An 18,732-nucleotide genomic window follows, 5' to 3' on the forward strand; every position below is an offset into this window, starting at 1 on the left:
AGACTTTGATGCAAATGAAGCTGTATGGAGAGATGGAGCATTACTTTTCTGCATGCTATTGAATTTTAAGACTGACAGCTTTGATGCAATACAGATTCTAAAGGTTTTCAATTTACCTTTTGAATTTTTTTTTACTTAGACTCTGTAGTAAAAATTCAAAATTCATTACATTTTAATCAACAGTGCATCACAGTTCTTTAAAAGCATTTATAGAATATAACAAATTTAGAAGGGCAAAGTTCTTCAGGTACTGCAACTTTTCAAAGCTACTCAAATACTGTCATGAGAAATTTCAGCCAAACATTAGTTAGAAATAAACTGAGCCAGTATTTTGCATCTTTAGCAGCAGTGAAGAGGCATCAAAGCAGATATAAACCCAACCCAATTTTGTCTTACATTAATCATTAACCACTTACCTCTTTAGCAAAAGGCCACAGCAAGACAAAGTTTTAACAAACACATCAGACAAATCTGAGGAAACAGACATTCCCTGCTGGATTTCAGACAACTCACACACATAATAAACCTGATCTGCTCCTTAGCCTTCAACCTTTAGCAAGTCATGAAAGTGAACGACAGTAACAGAGATCAGAGTTCTTTTTAAATGGCATTGTTTGTTTTGAAGTCAAAATATTTGCTCCTTGCATGGTATGCATATTGCCATTATCCAGGAAAAAAAAGCAAAATTAATTTTCTTTTGTACAGTAGCCTACTGATAGGGAGGGATAAAAGGAAGGATAAAAGAAGCCTTAATTTAGACTTTGAAAACCAGCATCCTTTTTTCAAGAGTTATATTGTATTTTTTTTCAGAAATAACTCCTGATCTTTTAAAAAACTGTTGTGAGACAGCAAGTAAGACATGCCTGTATACCAATCCTTTTAATTTTGCCCTGGGTGTCGTATTCCAGAACTGAAGTGATGAGATAAATGGCAGAATCCCTGGATTTTCCTGACCTTGATCAAGAAGAACTAATTTTTAGCTGAACTGTGCAAAACTGCTATGATTACATCAATCTAATCTGGAAAGCACATGGCTTATATATAAACCATGCTCTCTGTCTCATCCATCAAATTGAAAGACAATAAAACATACTTGTGTGAGAAAAATCAGGGGAAAAATACATTAACCCTTATTTTACTCCTTACATAAAAATCCTCAGCAATGTTGAGAAACATGCATATGTATTCAGGTTTCTAAATATGGAGATTATATATATATTTAAATGTAAGTGCTCTTATAATAACAGGCTTCATTAGAGAAAAAGACACTGCATCATGGCTGAAGAAATCAGTTCTGAAAAAATGGAATTAGGAAGTTTTGATCTAACTGCCCAAACACCAGGCAGCCAGAAAAAGCCATCTATTGCTACAGAGAAGAGATTTACCTGGCAAGAGATGCAAGACAACATGAAAAGGCAAACTGGAATCAATGAGAAATGAATTGGATTACTGGACAGAAGCATATTCTTGCACGTGTTCAAGCTACTGGGAAAGTAACAGAGCCAGCAGTTATAAAAAACCTTCCAAATGCCTGCTTACCCTTTCCTGATCCAATCACATCCATGCTGTTAATCAGGTTGGATTACATCCCAGATATTAATTTGGCAAACAAAACAATCATCTGATTCAGTCTGTCCCCTTCAAATATGCTGAAAACAATCTGCCACTGATAATCTTGCTATGCATGTGCTCCCGGAAAGCCATCTGATCAATTTATGCCAAGATGAGAGATGTCTCCATTCACACACCAATGCCATGAGGCTGTCCCCATCCATTAGCAGAGTGGGAATGTGCCCTCCACTGCCCAAGGAGGTGCTGGAATATGCACAGTGAAGGCAGGCAGCTCAAAGAGTTATGGGGTTTTTTCTACTAAAAATAAATTAATCCTACAGATGAAATCACACTGTGCATGAACAAAAGGTGCTGGCTCACCAAAGCATCACTCCCCCACTGACCAGAGGAATCCTGTCCTGGAAACTTTCAGCAGCTGGAGACTTCCTCTGCATCTCCCAGGGTCTTTGTCTCTTCACTGTTTTTATCCCAACTCATGGGTTTTCTTGTTTTTACCTTCCCTGTGCCTCTCTGTCAGCTGCAATGCCTCATCACAGTGTCAAAACCTGGGGTGACATTCTGTCCCTCCTCCTTCACTGCTAAGCATGAGCAATACTTCTGTTTAAATCACTGCTTCCAGAGAGCCTCAATTCCCAAAAAATTCCCCAAAATGAGCCAATTCCTGGTCAATACCTGGGTAGGGGGTTAACAGAGAAAAGGAATCCCAGAGTTCCAGCCTCTGGAGCCAAGCATTCCTGTGTAGGATTCCAAGCCTGTCAGTGGCTATTTTCCTTACTGAGAGGAAAATTAAAATGTAGGAACAAAACATTTCCATGCCTAAGCACAAGTTGGCAGTAAGTTAAATGAAAGAAAAGGCCCCAGCCTGGGACTCTTCTGTCTGTACAGAGATCATTTTGCTCACACCAATGTAAGGCCTCCCTCCTCTTTCAGTGCTCCTCAGACCAGGTCCAAAAAAACCACAAAAATACCTGCAAATAAGGTGGGTCATAGATGCACGTTGTCAATTCAGTCCTTCTTTATCAAATCTCTCATATATTTATTTTAAAAAGCAAGAAAAAAAGAGAAGGAAATGCCAACTGGAAACTTATTTTAATGCATCAATGACCATGAAAAACTCTGGTTTATATGTAAACAATATAAAACCTCACACTGTGGTGTCTGGGTTATGAAAAACTGAATACCAAATTTTCAGCCACTCAAAACCTTTTAAAAGGAAATGTTCCACCACAGTAGCAAAAGTTGCAGTCTCCTACTGCTGTGAAGTTGTATTGGTTCACAAACACAGACAAGATCCAAGACATGCCCCCATTCACAGCACACTAAATTTTATAGATCTGTGGGGTTTTCCCTTTTTTATATAACTTCAAAAGCCAATTCCCCTCTGTTTTTTTACCTGTTGAAAACTTAATGGCCAAATGTACAAACAAAATTTCAGCAAGGCTTGAGTGTCCCATGAATTATTTTTCAGTTAATTTTGACAGGTAATTAGTATCAAGTTGGACTTCAGTTTTCCTTTTCCTCTCTGACTCTTCCCCCCAAATCTCAATATTTTAACTTTACATTTAGCCAAGTATAAAAGAAAACAATTTCTGTTTCTTGCCCTCTCTCTTGTCCCCAGGTGAAACATAATTACTTGTATGCAATGCAGGTACAGGACATATGAATATATGGCAAAGTAACTTGTGCATACATTTACTTCAGTGCTAATAAAATATTTTATTCATGCACATAAAAGAATGTTCTTTCTAGCTTGGTGAGCTTTTTAGGAGTTATTAGCAGGAATGTGCCATATACCTAATAAAATTTATTTCAAGGTAGAAGAGACTTTAAAAAAAAAAGCAAAATGAAGTCTGAGAACTAATTGTGTAGGCAATCACAGAATTATAATTTTAAAATCTATCAAAATATCTTCAAAATGAAGATTTGAAAAAAAAATCTCCCAATAAAAATCTATTTTATTTGCAGTGGTAAGCACATCCATACATATTAATACAGGGATAGGAGATGTGATGGTTCAAGATGGAACACACTGGCAAAAAGACAGACTGTAGCAGAAGCTTTTTTTAGCACTGTGCCTTAGCAGGTATTGCAGCACAGGAAATGCACTATCCATGTCCCCTCTGTGTATTCAGCATATGTAAAAGTCATGCTGCAGAACACGTTGACACTTCAGTGGGAGGTCAAATTATTGTTTTGGCACTTCTGTCACGCCTGTCACTTCAATTCCACTTTATCAAATTACAGATTGCTAGATAGAGTTGGATTAAGGGGAAAGACAGACACACACACACAGAGGAGCAACTGTCACCACTTCAGTTGTGAAATCCCATAATTGCATGTCAGTGACAGCGAGAACAAGAGAGCAGTAATAGGGCTGACATTATGAGCATTCAAATACCAGCAAACTTTGCAGCAAGACTTTGCACTCTGTCAAGCTGCATGCCAGGAAATGGACTGGATTTCTGAGCAATTCCTCATATTAGAATTGCCAATATTTATTAGGCAGACTAATAAATAATGCGGCGTCTTAAGTTCCAGGGGAACTTTCAGCTCCCTGTTTTTCCAGAAGTATTGGTTTTGTTTGAAAAAAAAAAACCCATAAAATTAAGACAAAGGAGAAAAAAATCCTTTGATTTAAAAATATCACTAGAAGTAGTATGAGTAACAATAAATGCTGCCTAAACAATGTAGATTATGGGCTTGAGTCAACTTTCTGAGTTTTAGGATCCCTGGAGTGCAACAGATTTTGATTACAAATAACTGAAGGAATCAGCCATGAATTTCAAGGAACTTTTCTGGTAATAAACAAAAACAACACACACCTTAGACAACTTTACCCTTTTGTGGAAGGTGGGGAAACTTCCAGCTCTGCACTGAGCAAAGCTCCAGAAGCATCACGTAAGTCTGACTTCCATGAGTGAGGTGTCAGGGGAACATCTGCTGAGATGTGACAGGAGGATGCTATTCCTGGCTCTGCTCGTTATTCCCCCTCTGGGGAACTCCCCCAGCTTCCTGAATTCTGTGCTCAACCCTCTGCACTTTGTGTGGGCCTGTCCTGCACTGTTTGCACAGCAGGGAAAGAGGGAGGACAAACAGAAATCATCACTCTGTTAGACACCAAAAACTTCCTTAGATTCCTCTAAATCAAGACCCAAACAGAATTTAGATATTCCCCTGTCAATTCATTAGACTCTATGATCTTCCCTCACAACAAAAAATAATTTTTAATAGGAGTAAAAATGCATCTCATAATCTACACAATTATGCAGATGGCACAATGCCTTCACAAGGGAATAAAAATGACACTTATTCCTATTCACTGCTAAAGAGCCCCTAAACAGCAGAAAAAGGGACCACGATGAAAGTAAAGAGTATAGTAGGAAATCCACATGTATGATGCCAGGAGTTGACTTAGTCCCTCCATGGTGCTCCTCCCTATTTGATATTCTCATCAATTCCAGTGAAATTGGATTAATATTTTCTCAAAAAAAAAAAAAATCCCTAAACTTACAGGAAAAACATCTTTATATGATCACTATGAATAAATTTAAAATAAAAAAAAGCAAAAACCAGCAAGAAGCATTGAATAGAGAAAGCAAAGTACATTTGCAATGCTGTTTCTTTTTCTCCTCATTTTGCCTCACATACCCTTTATAACCTTGCCTACATCTGCCCTTCACACTTCCACTTCCCCATATGTACTCAAGCTATATAACTGTAAGTACTTTCCTCATAGGTGTTTTTAATTTGTTTGTAAAGTAATTTGAGATCCACTGACAGAAGGTGCTAAAGAAAAAAAATTTAAAAAAATGAAATATTTTGCACAGCAAGCAGAGAAAAGGAAAGGCATTAGTGCCTAGCCCATATCCCACAGCAGGTAATAGGGAGTTAGGGAGCATTATGGCACTCCAGGGAACTCTCCTACCTTCCTGCCCTGTCAGGTTATTGCCCTGATGCACTGCCATCAACCCTGAGCTCTCATAAAGGCTCCACACCCCCAGCTCCACAGTGAGACATTTTCAAGTCAAGATGCATCTGACAAGTATTCTGTCCATGAGCCACCTCCTTCTGCAGAAGGGAAAATGCAGCAGGACACCCTGGGTGACCTTGAGCCCCCAGAAATGGTGCTGAGCTGCTGCTGAATGGGAGCATTGCTGCATTGAATGACACTGCACATCCCAGCCCCACCAGGGGGAGAATAAACTGAAATAAAACAGAAGTGAAGCAGCCAGAGATGAAGAATAAAACATTCCCAGCATAGGAAAGATGAGATGAGACAAAGTTATCCAGCACAAAAAGGTCACTGTAAGTTAACTTCCAGTTTGCAGCGTCAGTTTTCAGGTGAAAATGTCAGACAAAGGATGTCAGGGGATTTAACTTTATATCAGGGTTTTGGTTTCACAGCACTGCCATGAATTAATTTGATCATATGACAATTGCAGATTGAAACAATGTCCTTTGTGCTCTACTCACATCTCAAAGAGCAGAACTGAGAGAAATCTTATTTACTGCTTCTTTTTCTTTTTATATTTTTGAAGATTACTGTTTGAAGCAAGTCTTATATAAACATATCTTAAAAAAATAAAAAACTGCTCAGACAAAATAAAGACATAAACTGAGAATAAATAAAAAACAAGTAAGATTTACAAAATATAATTTTATAAAGACAAGGCAGGTTTTTCAGGTAATGGGAGGTGATGGAGCTGTGTAAGGGCAACAACAACAAAAAGACTGTAGACATTAGAAGTCTTCTTAGAGACAGACTATGAGTTGTTTATATCAAATGGAAGGATTTAAAAGGAATTCACCTGTTCTCCCTCTTGGCAAAATGGTCAATATCCTTTTTAAATGCCTTCCACCAGAACCATTTTGTTTGTGCCCAACACACAGAGTTGTATCACAAAACAGGGGTAAAAGAAAAAACAACCTGACCAGATGTCATCAGCCTTGCAACAGCAAAACATCACACAGGCTTGGGAATCAGAACTCAATTTCCCAAACATCACATGGCTAGCTGCAGATAGCCAGATATTCTTTACAAAAATCACACATGGTGTGTTTTTAACAAGTTTCTTCCTGTGACAATTTAAGGGTCACTTTTCTACAGATGTTTCTTGGAGAAGCAAAGCTGAGCCATTTCTCTGTCATTTAAATTTCAATATTGTGATGTTCAGAATGGTGGTGGGAGATGAAAATAAGAAAGCTTGGGTGTCAAATGCAAAAAAATTATTCACTATGTAGGAAATGAGTTGTACATGCACTTATGGGTCCTCTGCTGGGAATTATCAAGGCCATTTAGTAATTCATAATTATCCAGGTAAGAGAGAGCAGACTGTGTACTGCTTGTCACCTGGTATTCCCAAACCTGGGAGCTTTTAGCCTTGCAAAAAATAAATAAAAATCTTACATGGAAAGGTCACTTGAAGACAATGGAAGGAGAGACAGATCATAGTGATGAAGTGGTTACAATGATTAACTGCTATTTTGGACTTATAGAATAATAGATTTCAAAATAATAAGTACAGTTATTAAATTGGAGTTTGCCTCCAGGCAGTGCTTTAGCCACATTACATAAATTCCAACTTCAGAAGTTATAGATTAAGAAACTTCAGAAAAAAAAGAACGCAAGAAAAGGCACCTTGCAGGTTTGTATTTTGTGGTTAACTGGGAAAATTTCCCATTAATTTCTAATGATTTCTAATTTCTAGTTCATTAGTTGCATATTTCATTATGGAAGTGCAAATTATTAGATACTAATGTTGCATGCCCTAATTGCAGTAGTCTGTCTTGATTTGAAGTTCAATGAAATAAAAATATTTATTTACAATGCTTCAGGTTTATGAATTACATTACATTCTTAATTGATGCTTTCAACAAACATGAAACAATGCATTAGTATTAACCAAGGCTGATGGGTCTGTATTTGATGATCACTGGGAACACTCTCCCTGGACTGGAAAGAACAACTGCCACTTAAACTTGGTGGAAGCTTCAGGACCAAACACTGAGAAAAGATGAAAAAGATCATGCAACAAAAGGTATTTATTACATTGCTGTTCTTTCAAAAGGCTTCCACAAAATACCAGAAGGAAGAACATCATCAAGGGGCTTTCTAGACAATCCTTTTTGCTAATTGCAGTCTCTGCACGTGAAAGCTGAATACCCTGAGCCACTGAAGGTGGAAAAACTCTTTAGGAACCCACTCCAGCTCAGAGCAGTCACAAGAGAAGGTGTCAGACACATCTCCTGTAATTCCTCCTGAGGTACAAACCATGGCATCACAAACCATTAAAGCCCCACAGTTTACTGGAAACAGGCTGGTGCTCTGCTAGACAAAAGATACAAGGAACAAGAAATACATTTAATAAATTGTCCACAGCTTGTCAGGCTCCTGACACCTTTTCCCATAATTCACATTATAGAAAGAACTTCTGGCTTGGGCAGTTTTAGTAGCTGTTACCAACACCAAAAAAAAAAGTCAAAATTTGGGGTTTAGAAGTAGGGTCCCAGCCTGGATTTCAGCACATTTTAAAGCAACATGAGCCTAAATGGAAGTACCTGGAGAGTTTGATGAAAGCTGATGCCCAGAACCTGCAGGAGTGGGACAGAATGAGCACCAGCTGAAGTTAACTTTAAATCACATGTCACATGCTCAACACTTCCACAAACTCAGTTACTATTCCACACAGAAATACCCTGCACAGATCTAGTAATCCAGATTTTTAAACTTCAGTAGCAACAGATTTTCAAACAAAACACATTGCTCCCTTCAAAACTGGGTTGATATTTCTGACTTTTTTTTTTTTTTAAGCTGAAGGGTTCTTTGTAAAGCATTTGTTTCTTGGTTAGCTTTTACCATAAGTAAGGTGAAGAACACAACTGAGAACATATTTTGTATCTTGTTTGTATTTGTCCACAGAAAATAAACCTGGAAACGTTTGTTTTAATCAAACCTTTAACAGGGAAAAAATATTCAAAGGTACTACTTATAAAGCAAGAAAAAGCAGTCATCTTGCTGTCTTACAAATATTTTACGGGATATGCCAGCTTTAGCATGAAAGACACACAATATATTAATGTAAATTAAGAATAGGAAGTGCAACTACCTTGTAAACTTTAGATTGAGACTATAATTCCCTTCTGAAAAAAAGTTATTCAAATTTCTAACAAGTATGTTCAACAGAGTAAGACTGTTTTGTTCCCACTGAGGTTAAATACAACATGAACAAATACATATGTAAAGAATCATAAAATATTTGCACATGGTTTAATTTAAAAAAAAAGAAAAAAAAAAACCTAAAGAACAACCAGAAAAAATTCCAACTACTAGAGTTGCCTGAAAAAAACACTTTAAAACAAGCCACTTACTTTTCTGTCCTCAGTTTCTACAGCAGAACTGCACTCTGCTTTAGTGTCCTGAAAGCACAAACAGAGAATCCCATGTCACAAAGCACATTCACCAGCACTGGGGAACAACTCAGGCTGAAGAACTGTTAATTTTGTACACAGAGTTATTTAAATAGACAATGTTAAATGTTAAATATTGTGCCTTTAGGTGAAGTCTGTTAAACTTTACTACAGCCATAAGTTAAAAGACAGGATTGAAAGAACACAAAAATAATTTTTTGTTTTTCACTATTTCAATATGGTGTAGCCAGCTCTCAGAAAAAAATATCATTTTTTAGTATGCATTTTCTTTTTTACTTTCATTTTGAGGAAAATATATTTCTTGCTCAATTTTTGGATATTTTTGGGATATTTTTTGGATATTTTGGACATGTTTTCTTCAGGAGTGCAAAAAAATTCTCAAAGCTAGTAACATCCAACACATAGTCCTTTTATTCCTAAAGTGTTTTGACTCGTTGAACTTATGGATTTTCATGCTGAAGATGTGCAGGGATAATGGTTATCACAAAAATTATACTCCAAAAGGCATTTATTGCTTCACATTCACTCTTTTCACAGCAAGTTACTACTGGAAACTGAGCAAGCCAAATACAATTCAAGTGACTAAACTGTAAACAAGTGACCTACTGATTTTCTTTTCAATTTCACTTTTCTAGTGAGGATATTCTTGGGAGCAAATTTTGCTTAACTATTGCAGCTTTAGAGATTTCTGTTGGGAAAAGAATAACATATGGCTGAGGGAAATTTTTTTTTTTTTTGTGAAAAGTACTTCCCCAGCCTCTCACCAAAACTGGAACTGCTCTAATCAGATTTCAGATTATTGGTTAGATACTTGCACATGAATTGCAACACTGATAGCAAAAAGCAGCTCCTATTAAAAATGGAAACAAATGTAAAATTAAGAATTTATGTTTCTTCAACAGCATGTCTATTCATCTCAAATGAAAGACTGGTTTTACTCCAAAGACTTCCTACCTACACCTATAAAAGATTTTTAAAAATTAAATAGTTCAAGTAAGATGAAGCAAGGTTTCCTGGAAAAAAACCAACTTTAATTCACTCACAGATTATATTAAAGATGGTTTCATGAGACACGTTGTGTCACTTCTTAAGCAGCAAAAAAATACTTGTTATTCCAGCCAGTCTAATATATGAATCAGCATCTCTGATACTCTTTATATTCCATCACTTTTCATGGGGAACCAGATTGTACTTTGTGGAATGGAACACCCAAAAATTTTGTTTCATGTGCTCCGTACTGGCAGCCAGACAGTCTCTCCCCACGTCTGCCATGTGCAGAAGGAAATATTCTCTCTGCTTACAGGCTCACTTCCTGAGCCTGTTTGGATATTTACATTTGCTTCTTTTTAGGGAGGGAGTGAGGGGAAAAAAGCTCAGCTTTTAAAAGGCTTTCTCCTTCAGGAGAATGAATTCAAACTTCATTAGCACCATGATCCTCATGTCCTAGCTGTGCCCTCAGCCACCTTTTGGAAAGAATGTAATGTTCTGTAACATATTTATTGGTTAATCAGAAATGAATCATCTCTTTCCATATTACCAAGGACAAGAGTGGCTCTGTCTAACACACTGACCTAAATTAACTGAAAGCAGAATAAAGTAGCTCCTCTCAGACTGTAGTTGTGGCTATTACAGGCTCTCAGCATGATGAATATACCTGAAGAACCCACCAGCACTCTGATCCCTCCTGCTGCCCATGGCACAGTTTAGTTTGCTATTTCACCACTGTCCTTCCCCATTAAAAGCAATTTCTGAGAAGCCCAAGTTCATAAGCATTCATTACTCAATGAAAAATGCAGCTTTACCTGGATGAAACAAAACCCATCTTCCTCCCAGCACAGCTTATGGTTGTCTGGAGCAGCAAGGAAGAGGCACAAGTGTGGGCACAGGTGGGACCAGCCTGTCCTGATCCATCAGGAATTAACCAGACAAGGAGCCTCACCTGGAGCTGAGACCAGCCCCAGGAAAAGATTCAGCCTGAATAGCAAATTACAGCATTCCCATTCTGGTTTTATCCCTCAATATTAGAAAAGCATTTCATCCCTCAGTGTTTGGTTGTCTATCTAAAGGTGTGGAAAGTGAATCTTTACAAATTAACCACTGCATCTTTAGCAATGAAAACCACATCTGCATGGCTTCAGTCTCACTGCAAGACTGTGTTATCTTTGAAATTATGTAGAGTTGGATTTAGCTAAAGAATTAGCTGTCTGTCTTCAAGACTACACACCTGGATTCAGACTTCTGCACAAGGGCAAGATAAAAACCAATTAATTTTCTGAAGCAATTAGTGTTGTAATTCTTTAAACCAGTGAAGCTACTGACTTAATCAAATCTATGTTTAAATACAAATATTTGAGTGCATGTCTACATCCTAGATATACCTCTTTCAAAGGAAAAATGTACACAGACCCTAAGCTTTAAAAATCATCCAAATTAATCATCTGTCAATCTCAGAGCAAGAAGGGAAGAAATGAGAATGTTCTTCTCTAGGAGACATCTGTGCTACTTTGTCTAAGTGCAAAATGACAAATTGCTGTCACTTCATATATGTATTGCAAATTTCCCAGCTCTGTGAATTATTTTAGATCGAGAAGCACCATTGCTGTAAAGCAATTGTAAAACCCTAGAGATCTGAAAAATGTATCAGGCACCTTCTTTAATGTCATTGTATCACAAAAAAAAAAAAAAAAAAAAAAAAAAAAAAGAAAGGTAAAACTCAGAAAATATATTCCTTTTGAACAATTATTTTAGACAAACTATATACTGATGGAATACTTCACATGTTTCATGGGAAAGATAGAATTAAATAGAAAACCCTCCCACATCCATTTCAGTTTAAAACCAACACAATTCCTTTTTGCTCTAGATGTCATCACATAACAGCCAAATAATATTATTACAAACATATTAAGAGCTCTATTTTTATATAAATTGCCTTTTTGGTCTGGTTTTTTTTTTTGTTTTGTTTTTTTGGGGTTTTTTTTTTTTGGTGGCAGTAACAGGGAAACAAAACTGCAGAACATCTGGGAGCAGGACAAGCACAAGTTTAAGGGCTGGGATTTTTGAAGTTGAGCAAACTGGGCCCTTGGGGAACAAATCTACCATCTTCATCACCAGCAGCACTATAAAAATGTTACTGGACAGCGTGAAGTAAAAGTGCAAGAAAACAAAAGGAATTATTGGTAGTGGCATGGCCCTGCACGAGATTTTGGCTTTAGGATGCTGTGGAAACATGCATATCCTTTATTTTGCATAGTTTCTGTAATTCTACATTTGTTTTCTCTCCCTGAGTTGCTATCAGGATTAGTGAAATCACTATCCTGCAGCACCCATCAGTGCTGCTGACACCCCGAGCGGCCCTGGGCTCTGTCTCCCACTTTGGGATGAATATTCCAGTTTGTCCCCTCCCTGCCACCCCAGCCCTGTTCCTTCCCCTGTCAGCCCAACACAGACTGAACCACCCAAAACAGCCACAAGACATCAGGAACTTTAAAAGGGGGCCTGAATTTCCACATTTTCTCTCCTCACGTGCCCATAAGGCACTGTGAGATGCAAAGTGAATTCCTGTGCACACCCTGCACTCCCAGGGCCAGGGGGAGGAAGGATGAGACTCTGGGATCCCAAAATTCCCGGGGCTCCTCTGCTTGGGTTCTCCTGTAATATCCAGGATGAGCAGTAGGTGGAAGCAAATAACCTTGTAAAATCCTGCTCAGCCTCTGTGGCAGATAAACCTATTGCTGCTCAGGTGTTTTACACGTGCCCTTGGCACCCCAACAAGTGCCAACAAATAATAGTTTTTTTCCTCACAATACTGGATTCTAGTTTCATGAAGCAACCAGTAGTTTAGAGATAAAAGGTGGTTTGTATAGTTTGTTTGTTTTGTTTTGGTTTTTTTTTTTTAGGTTTGAAATATGTGCAGCTGAAATGGACTCCTTTTAATGACCAAAGCATTTTAAAAGGTTACATGATTTTAAACAAAATAAGAATGTATAAACACATATACATATAAAATTCGAAAGTGCACAGTCAAATTCTAGGTTATTGATTCTTGTGGATATTTTTATTGAGTGCTAAATATCTCAAAGCCCTGAATTCTTGAGGAAAATACTTAATGTATTTCTCTATCCATTGGCCATTATGTTCCATTATTGCTGCTAACAAACAGGCTGCCAGCAGAAGAATTCATTTGAATTTCATATTAGTTCTATTTCATCCATCCCAGAGAACAAATTAACTACACAGTAATACTTACGGAAGAAGAAAATAAATGAAAAATGAAACCTTAGAATGTGACATTCAAGTGTTCACTAAGTTTGTCTCCAGCAACTAAAGGACTCAGGCAGAAGCCTCATCAAATTAACAAACCAGTTCAAGGATTTGAATGGCTTCAACAGTTGCAATGTCAAAGATGTAGGAGAGAAGCTTTATTTTGAAAGAAATAGCTCCATCTCTATTTACTAGCACTTGTGGGCCAAGAGGTTTGTGTCTCCAAGCTCAAACCAGGAGAAAACTGGCCATTTGCACCTGCTTCTGGTGCCTCAGGGCAGCCTTGGGCAGGCTGAGCAGAGTCAAAAAGAAAACAACCCATCTGATCACAGGTTTAAATCAAACTTCCCCAGATTTTAGGGAGCTTTCTTGTCTTGTTTCTATGAGATGAAAGCAGACTGCAAGAGGAAGGTTTGCAAGACTCTTGGAAACCGAACTGACAAATTTTATAATAAAAAAATTGCTGCTTATAAAAATACTGCTGTATTTTTAATAGAGATGTGAAAGGCCTGGTGTGTGTGTGCCCTCCCACACAGCCACCCACCACCCTGCTGTGCCTGTAACACCCAGCTCTGCTTCCTGCTGCTGCCAGCCTTTGCTTATGCTCATTTACACTTCTCAAGGCTATCAAGAGTTAAAACATTTTTTTTTCCCCTCCTGCAAGGAAAGCTTTGACTTTTTCCTAAATGAAGATTTGTTTGAGGGAGCAGGTACTGCTGCTGCTGGAGCTTTATGGACTGGAGTATATAAAACCTTCCCACTCCTCTTTCTTTGCCTTCTCTCACCTTCAGGAGCTGCTTGTCCTGTCCTTAATGCTCTCCAAGCACTCAGAGATGCACAGGCACGTCTCTGCACAGCACAGAATCCTCACACTCCCTCCTCTCTCCAAACAGATGTTTCATTAGCCCAGGGATGCAAAGGTACCCAAGTGGAAAACCTCCACCTTTCTCCTTGGCTATCCCAAACCCACACATAAAACAGAGGATACAGATGTAATTTTAACGTGTGAATCTGTCATGGAGCAGTATCCAGTTGTAAATATTTGCTTTTGAAGCCTAGATCAGGTCAAGACTTAAATTTGAGCTAGTAAATATTTTATTTTCAAAGCTGGCAACAGAAAGTGACATTTGATAAAGTTGTCAGCCAGCACAAAAAACACTTAAGATTCCTAAATGCAACATCATTTTGACCAAACTTGAAATTCCTTTTCTATATGTCCCTCTACTTTCTAGGCTGAAAATACACAGGAGCTTCCAGAACTGTAAATTTTAATAGTTTTAAACAGGATATTTTAAACTAAATTTTATTTATCTAATAAAATTGCCTTAAGTGTCAGCTAGACCAACAGCCACATAAATGGTTGTATATTTGAAATCACTGAAATTTAGGTGTCAATAGATACTCCTGATAAATTCAAGGAGTTGTTGAGAAAGCTGCTGATGTGATTTCAGCACAGCCACACACTGTGTAAGCTGGGTAATGTGACAATTGGCAACATATACCTGGAGTATAGATGCAACTTTTAGAGAAAGAAACCTAATTTGGCAGCTTATGTTTTCAAATTAACAACAGCCCAAGTGCACAACACAATTCCTGAAGGAATCTATCCTTGTCCTAAAGGAAACAAGCATACAGAATTGCTGCCTACCTCAGACACCTCAAAATCTTTGGAATATCTTTACTAAGTTTAGCCAGACTTGACAGGGATATAGGTAGAAGCTCAAAGATATTGCTGTATTTTTCATAAAGTGGTGCCTGAGGAAAAGCCAGAACATCACTTGCAAAGCCATGCCCTAGTCCAGCTGATAAAAGACCCCAAAGAGGGGTGAGGATGCTGAGATGAGGAGGATTCACTTGGAAGTGGCTGCTGGAAGGAGCTTGTGTTTACTGAGAGGCAGCTGTGTGGGCACAGGGTACAAATCAATAATAAAACCACTTCACTTAAGTCTAATTTTCACAAAATAAGTTCCTTCAGGACTGAAGAGGATTTTTGTTGAACTTGAAAGTAGAGTTCAGTCATTTTGGGATATGTAGTGATAAAAAGCATAAATTTTAAATCAAATAGTGATTTTTCAAGCTTACAGAGTGACAGGACAGAAATTGTTTAATGAGAGAAGATATGTGATGACTGCAGGAGAGTCCTGGAAAAATTGGGTTCTGTAAAAATCTATTTTCCCTTTGATATTATGCTAAACTTTTGATTATCACAAAAAATCGAGTTTTATGCTTTTAATATGTTTTCATAAAATATGTCTGTTTGAGTGCAGCAGAACAGTTACATTCCCACTAAGCTGGCTGTGTATTTACTATGCTTTCTTGAGTAAAACAGTGAAGCAGAATTTCATATCAGACTCAAGACTTCCCTTAATAAACAACCCACAAACTTTCTCACTTCTGCCTCACTGAGGGGGAGTGAGTGGGATTTTGCTGCCTACTGGGGTTAACCCACAGCCATCAGAAACTTCAAATGTTTCAGCTCCTACCCAATTCTCAAAAGTCACGAGTAGTCAGGTCACAAATGATCAGTGCTTCATGCACTAAAATGATTTCAGCTTCCTGGCCAGTGCTCTGTCCTCCCACTAATAAGAATGCAGAAAGAAAGGCATGAGTGAACACTGCATCCAAAGGACTGCTCTTATCAGGAACAAACTCAGAAGGAGCTCAGATGACAACAGGTATTGCTTTAACATCCAGGAGAAATAAAGGCTTGGACTGGAGCCTCAGGCAGCAAGTTGGTATAATTTAGCTTTGAGAAGTTTCCTTATCTACCAATACTGAGAGTTTTTTGTTCTTGTTGGCAAGGACAGAGTGACTGACATGCTATTTCTTCTTCCATTCCCAGTGTAAACAAGCCCAGTTTGCTTTGAAACATCTGCCAAGCTGTGCTGTGGTGAGGACAGCAGAACGTTTTGGTTTCCCAAACATTCTCAGAAGCACACAGCTAAAAGGACAGTGGACACATCAGAGCCAGTGTCCAACACCCATTCCCTGGCACACAGGGAGCTCAGCCAGCCCTGCAGGGAGCCCTGCCAGGGCAAACAGCCAAATGTCAGTGGCACAGACACATTCCTGCTCCCAAATGCTCAGCACTCAGCATCCCCAGCACGTGCTCTGCTCCCAGGGCTGCAGTTCTCTGGTTTCCACTGAGATGTCTCAGCACCACATCCATGCACTCCTGGAGTCAGCACACACATGGTGCATTGCTCCTCCTGCACCTCTTCTTGGCTGTTCTCCCCAGACAGATGCTTTGTCCCATAGAGCAGCACCAAAGTGATGAGCAAAGGACCAGTGAACACAAACAGCCCTGGCATGCTCTTGCAAAAGGACAACTCTGTCTCAGTGTTGGTCAAGAGACGTAGAAAAAAAATCATACCAAACCAAAGCAACCTCCCCCCAACAAACAAACCATAAAACCACAAGGGCCCTTCACACCCCTAAACCCATTTCTTCAATTGTGCCCATAGATTTTGTGGTTTTGTGTATAGATCCACGTGCACTGAGGAATTAGCCTTCTTTTAAAGTAAAGAATATAAATTCCTTAGTTCTAGTAAATACTTTAAATATCTAATAAACCAATGCAGTATTTTTAATTGGAGGACAGATAATAAATATCTCTGTGTAATACTGTACAGTATGTGAGGACATTTCAGTATACAACTGAAATATAACTGTACCTGTATTTTCTTTATAACTGATTTTATTGTATATGCAGACTGGCAAATGTTTTTCCCCCATATGTGTGTATGAAAGATGGATGTAAAAATGAGCAATGGTTTTTGGGGGTAGAGAGATGCCAGGTAATCTTAAAGCAGAATAACAAGAAGTTAATAAACAAATTTGGATCAAACAAAAAAATTAAGAAAACCAGTTTCTTCTTCCTTTTCTTAAACTAGTAGAGAAATTAAAGGAAAAAAGCAGCCATCAAAATGCGTTTTTTTAAAAAAAGGGGGTTTTTTCTTTATTAGTCTCTTAATCTGCAATTTCTCACTCACCAGCCAGGTTAAATCATCTATTCTCAGCAGAAAATCCAGTAGGAATGAAGCATCAAGCATCATAATGTTGATTTTTAGGAGCTGTCCAGGACTAAAACATCCAGAGCACCTCTATAACTCTCACTTTCCTTCATGTCCAAACACAAAGCTTTTCTACTAAAATGCATCAGCCATGAGCTGAGCCTTAGAACTGAGGCTGCAGGCTCTTAACCATTCCAAAGGGATAATTTACCTGGGCAGGGTAAGGAATGATTTACCTGGGCAGGGTAAGAGCTCCTTTGCCATTTCATAACTAGGAGATTTCATCTCACTAACTCATCCATCCTTTTCAGAAACTCCTCATATTTTTGGTCTCTGAAATATGGTAATTCCATTGTTTAATTACATATAATATGAAAAAACACACCCTTTTGTTTGGTTTGAATTTGTTCATCAACAGTTGATTGGATGTCAACAGTTTGTTTCACCAGTGAAAAGGTGAATAACTGGAGCAGTGTTTAACATGCAAAATGGCATTTCAAATGGCAGAACTCACACCAACACATTTCTCTCAATCTGTGGTGGGCCTAGGGCTGGTTAAATCACCAGTGCACCCAGTAGAATTATACTAGAAGTATAACTGCATTTCCCTTAAACTAGAAAGTTGTTAGAATCACATTAGAGCAGAAAAAATGTATTTCTCCCTCTTTCTCTATAAACCAGGTTAATACTCTTCTATTTGATCTGGTAAATTTTCTAAATTACTTTTTGGCAAGACCAATTCAGAATTTATGATCCTAATATACCAAAACTTTTCCCTTAAAGACTGAACACAAATCCTAAACCTTAGAGGGAAAAAAAAAAATCCACAATTTCTCCACGGAACCTGAATTTTAGCAGCTTCTGCTCTCAATCCTACTATAATTTAACCCAAGATGGGTTTAGAGAGCACAGGCTGACAGGTGATATATGCTTCCTATTTTGCTGTTCATATAACCATTAACAATAACTGCAATAGAGCACATGAATGATAACGACCAGACACTCACTGAACTGGAAAATCCAATATTCTTTACCAAGGTGAAGGGGGGTAGGAGTGGGTCTATTAAAATGATTGTGCCTCAACTAATATGTCAGCTCAGTAAACAGTGTGCCCATAAAGTGGTTTCTTATCCTTATCAATTGTAAGGATTTTACTGGGGTGGTGGTGGTAGCAGTAGTAGTACTAATAAAATAACAATAATAAAATAATAGTTAATTGGAATGAGTAAAAAGAATCACTGCCATAATGTAAACAGGCTGAAACTTTTCTATCTAGGATACCATGCTCTCTAAAAAAGTAAAAATACAATCAAAAAACCCCCAAATAACCCCAAAAGACAAACATAAAGCACAAACAAAAAAACCCAAACCTCTCCATCCCACCAAAAAACAAAACAAAAAACCCAAAAAACAAATAAACAAACAAACAAAAACACCAACACTCCCAAAAAAACCC

General features: G+C 38.0%; 1 protein-coding gene across 29 annotated transcripts in view; it reads right to left on the minus strand.

Annotated features, from left to right (window-relative positions):
• Positions 1–18,732, minus strand: part of RBFOX1 (RNA binding fox-1 homolog 1) — a 1,017,140-nt gene that overhangs the window by 481,672 nt on the left and 516,736 nt on the right. For all 29 annotated transcript variants that reach the window (XM_079320751.1, XM_079320738.1, XM_079320785.1 and 26 more), the window contains one exon: positions 8,941–8,988. In XM_079320751.1, coding sequence (XP_079176877.1) covers positions 8,941–8,988 — 48 coding nt within the window. The remainder of the gene's footprint in view (positions 1–8,940; positions 8,989–18,732) is intronic.

This window comes from Erithacus rubecula (assembly GCF_903797595.1).
Source record: "Erithacus rubecula genome assembly, chromosome: 17".
Taxonomy (NCBI): domain Eukaryota; kingdom Metazoa; phylum Chordata; class Aves; order Passeriformes; family Muscicapidae; genus Erithacus; species Erithacus rubecula.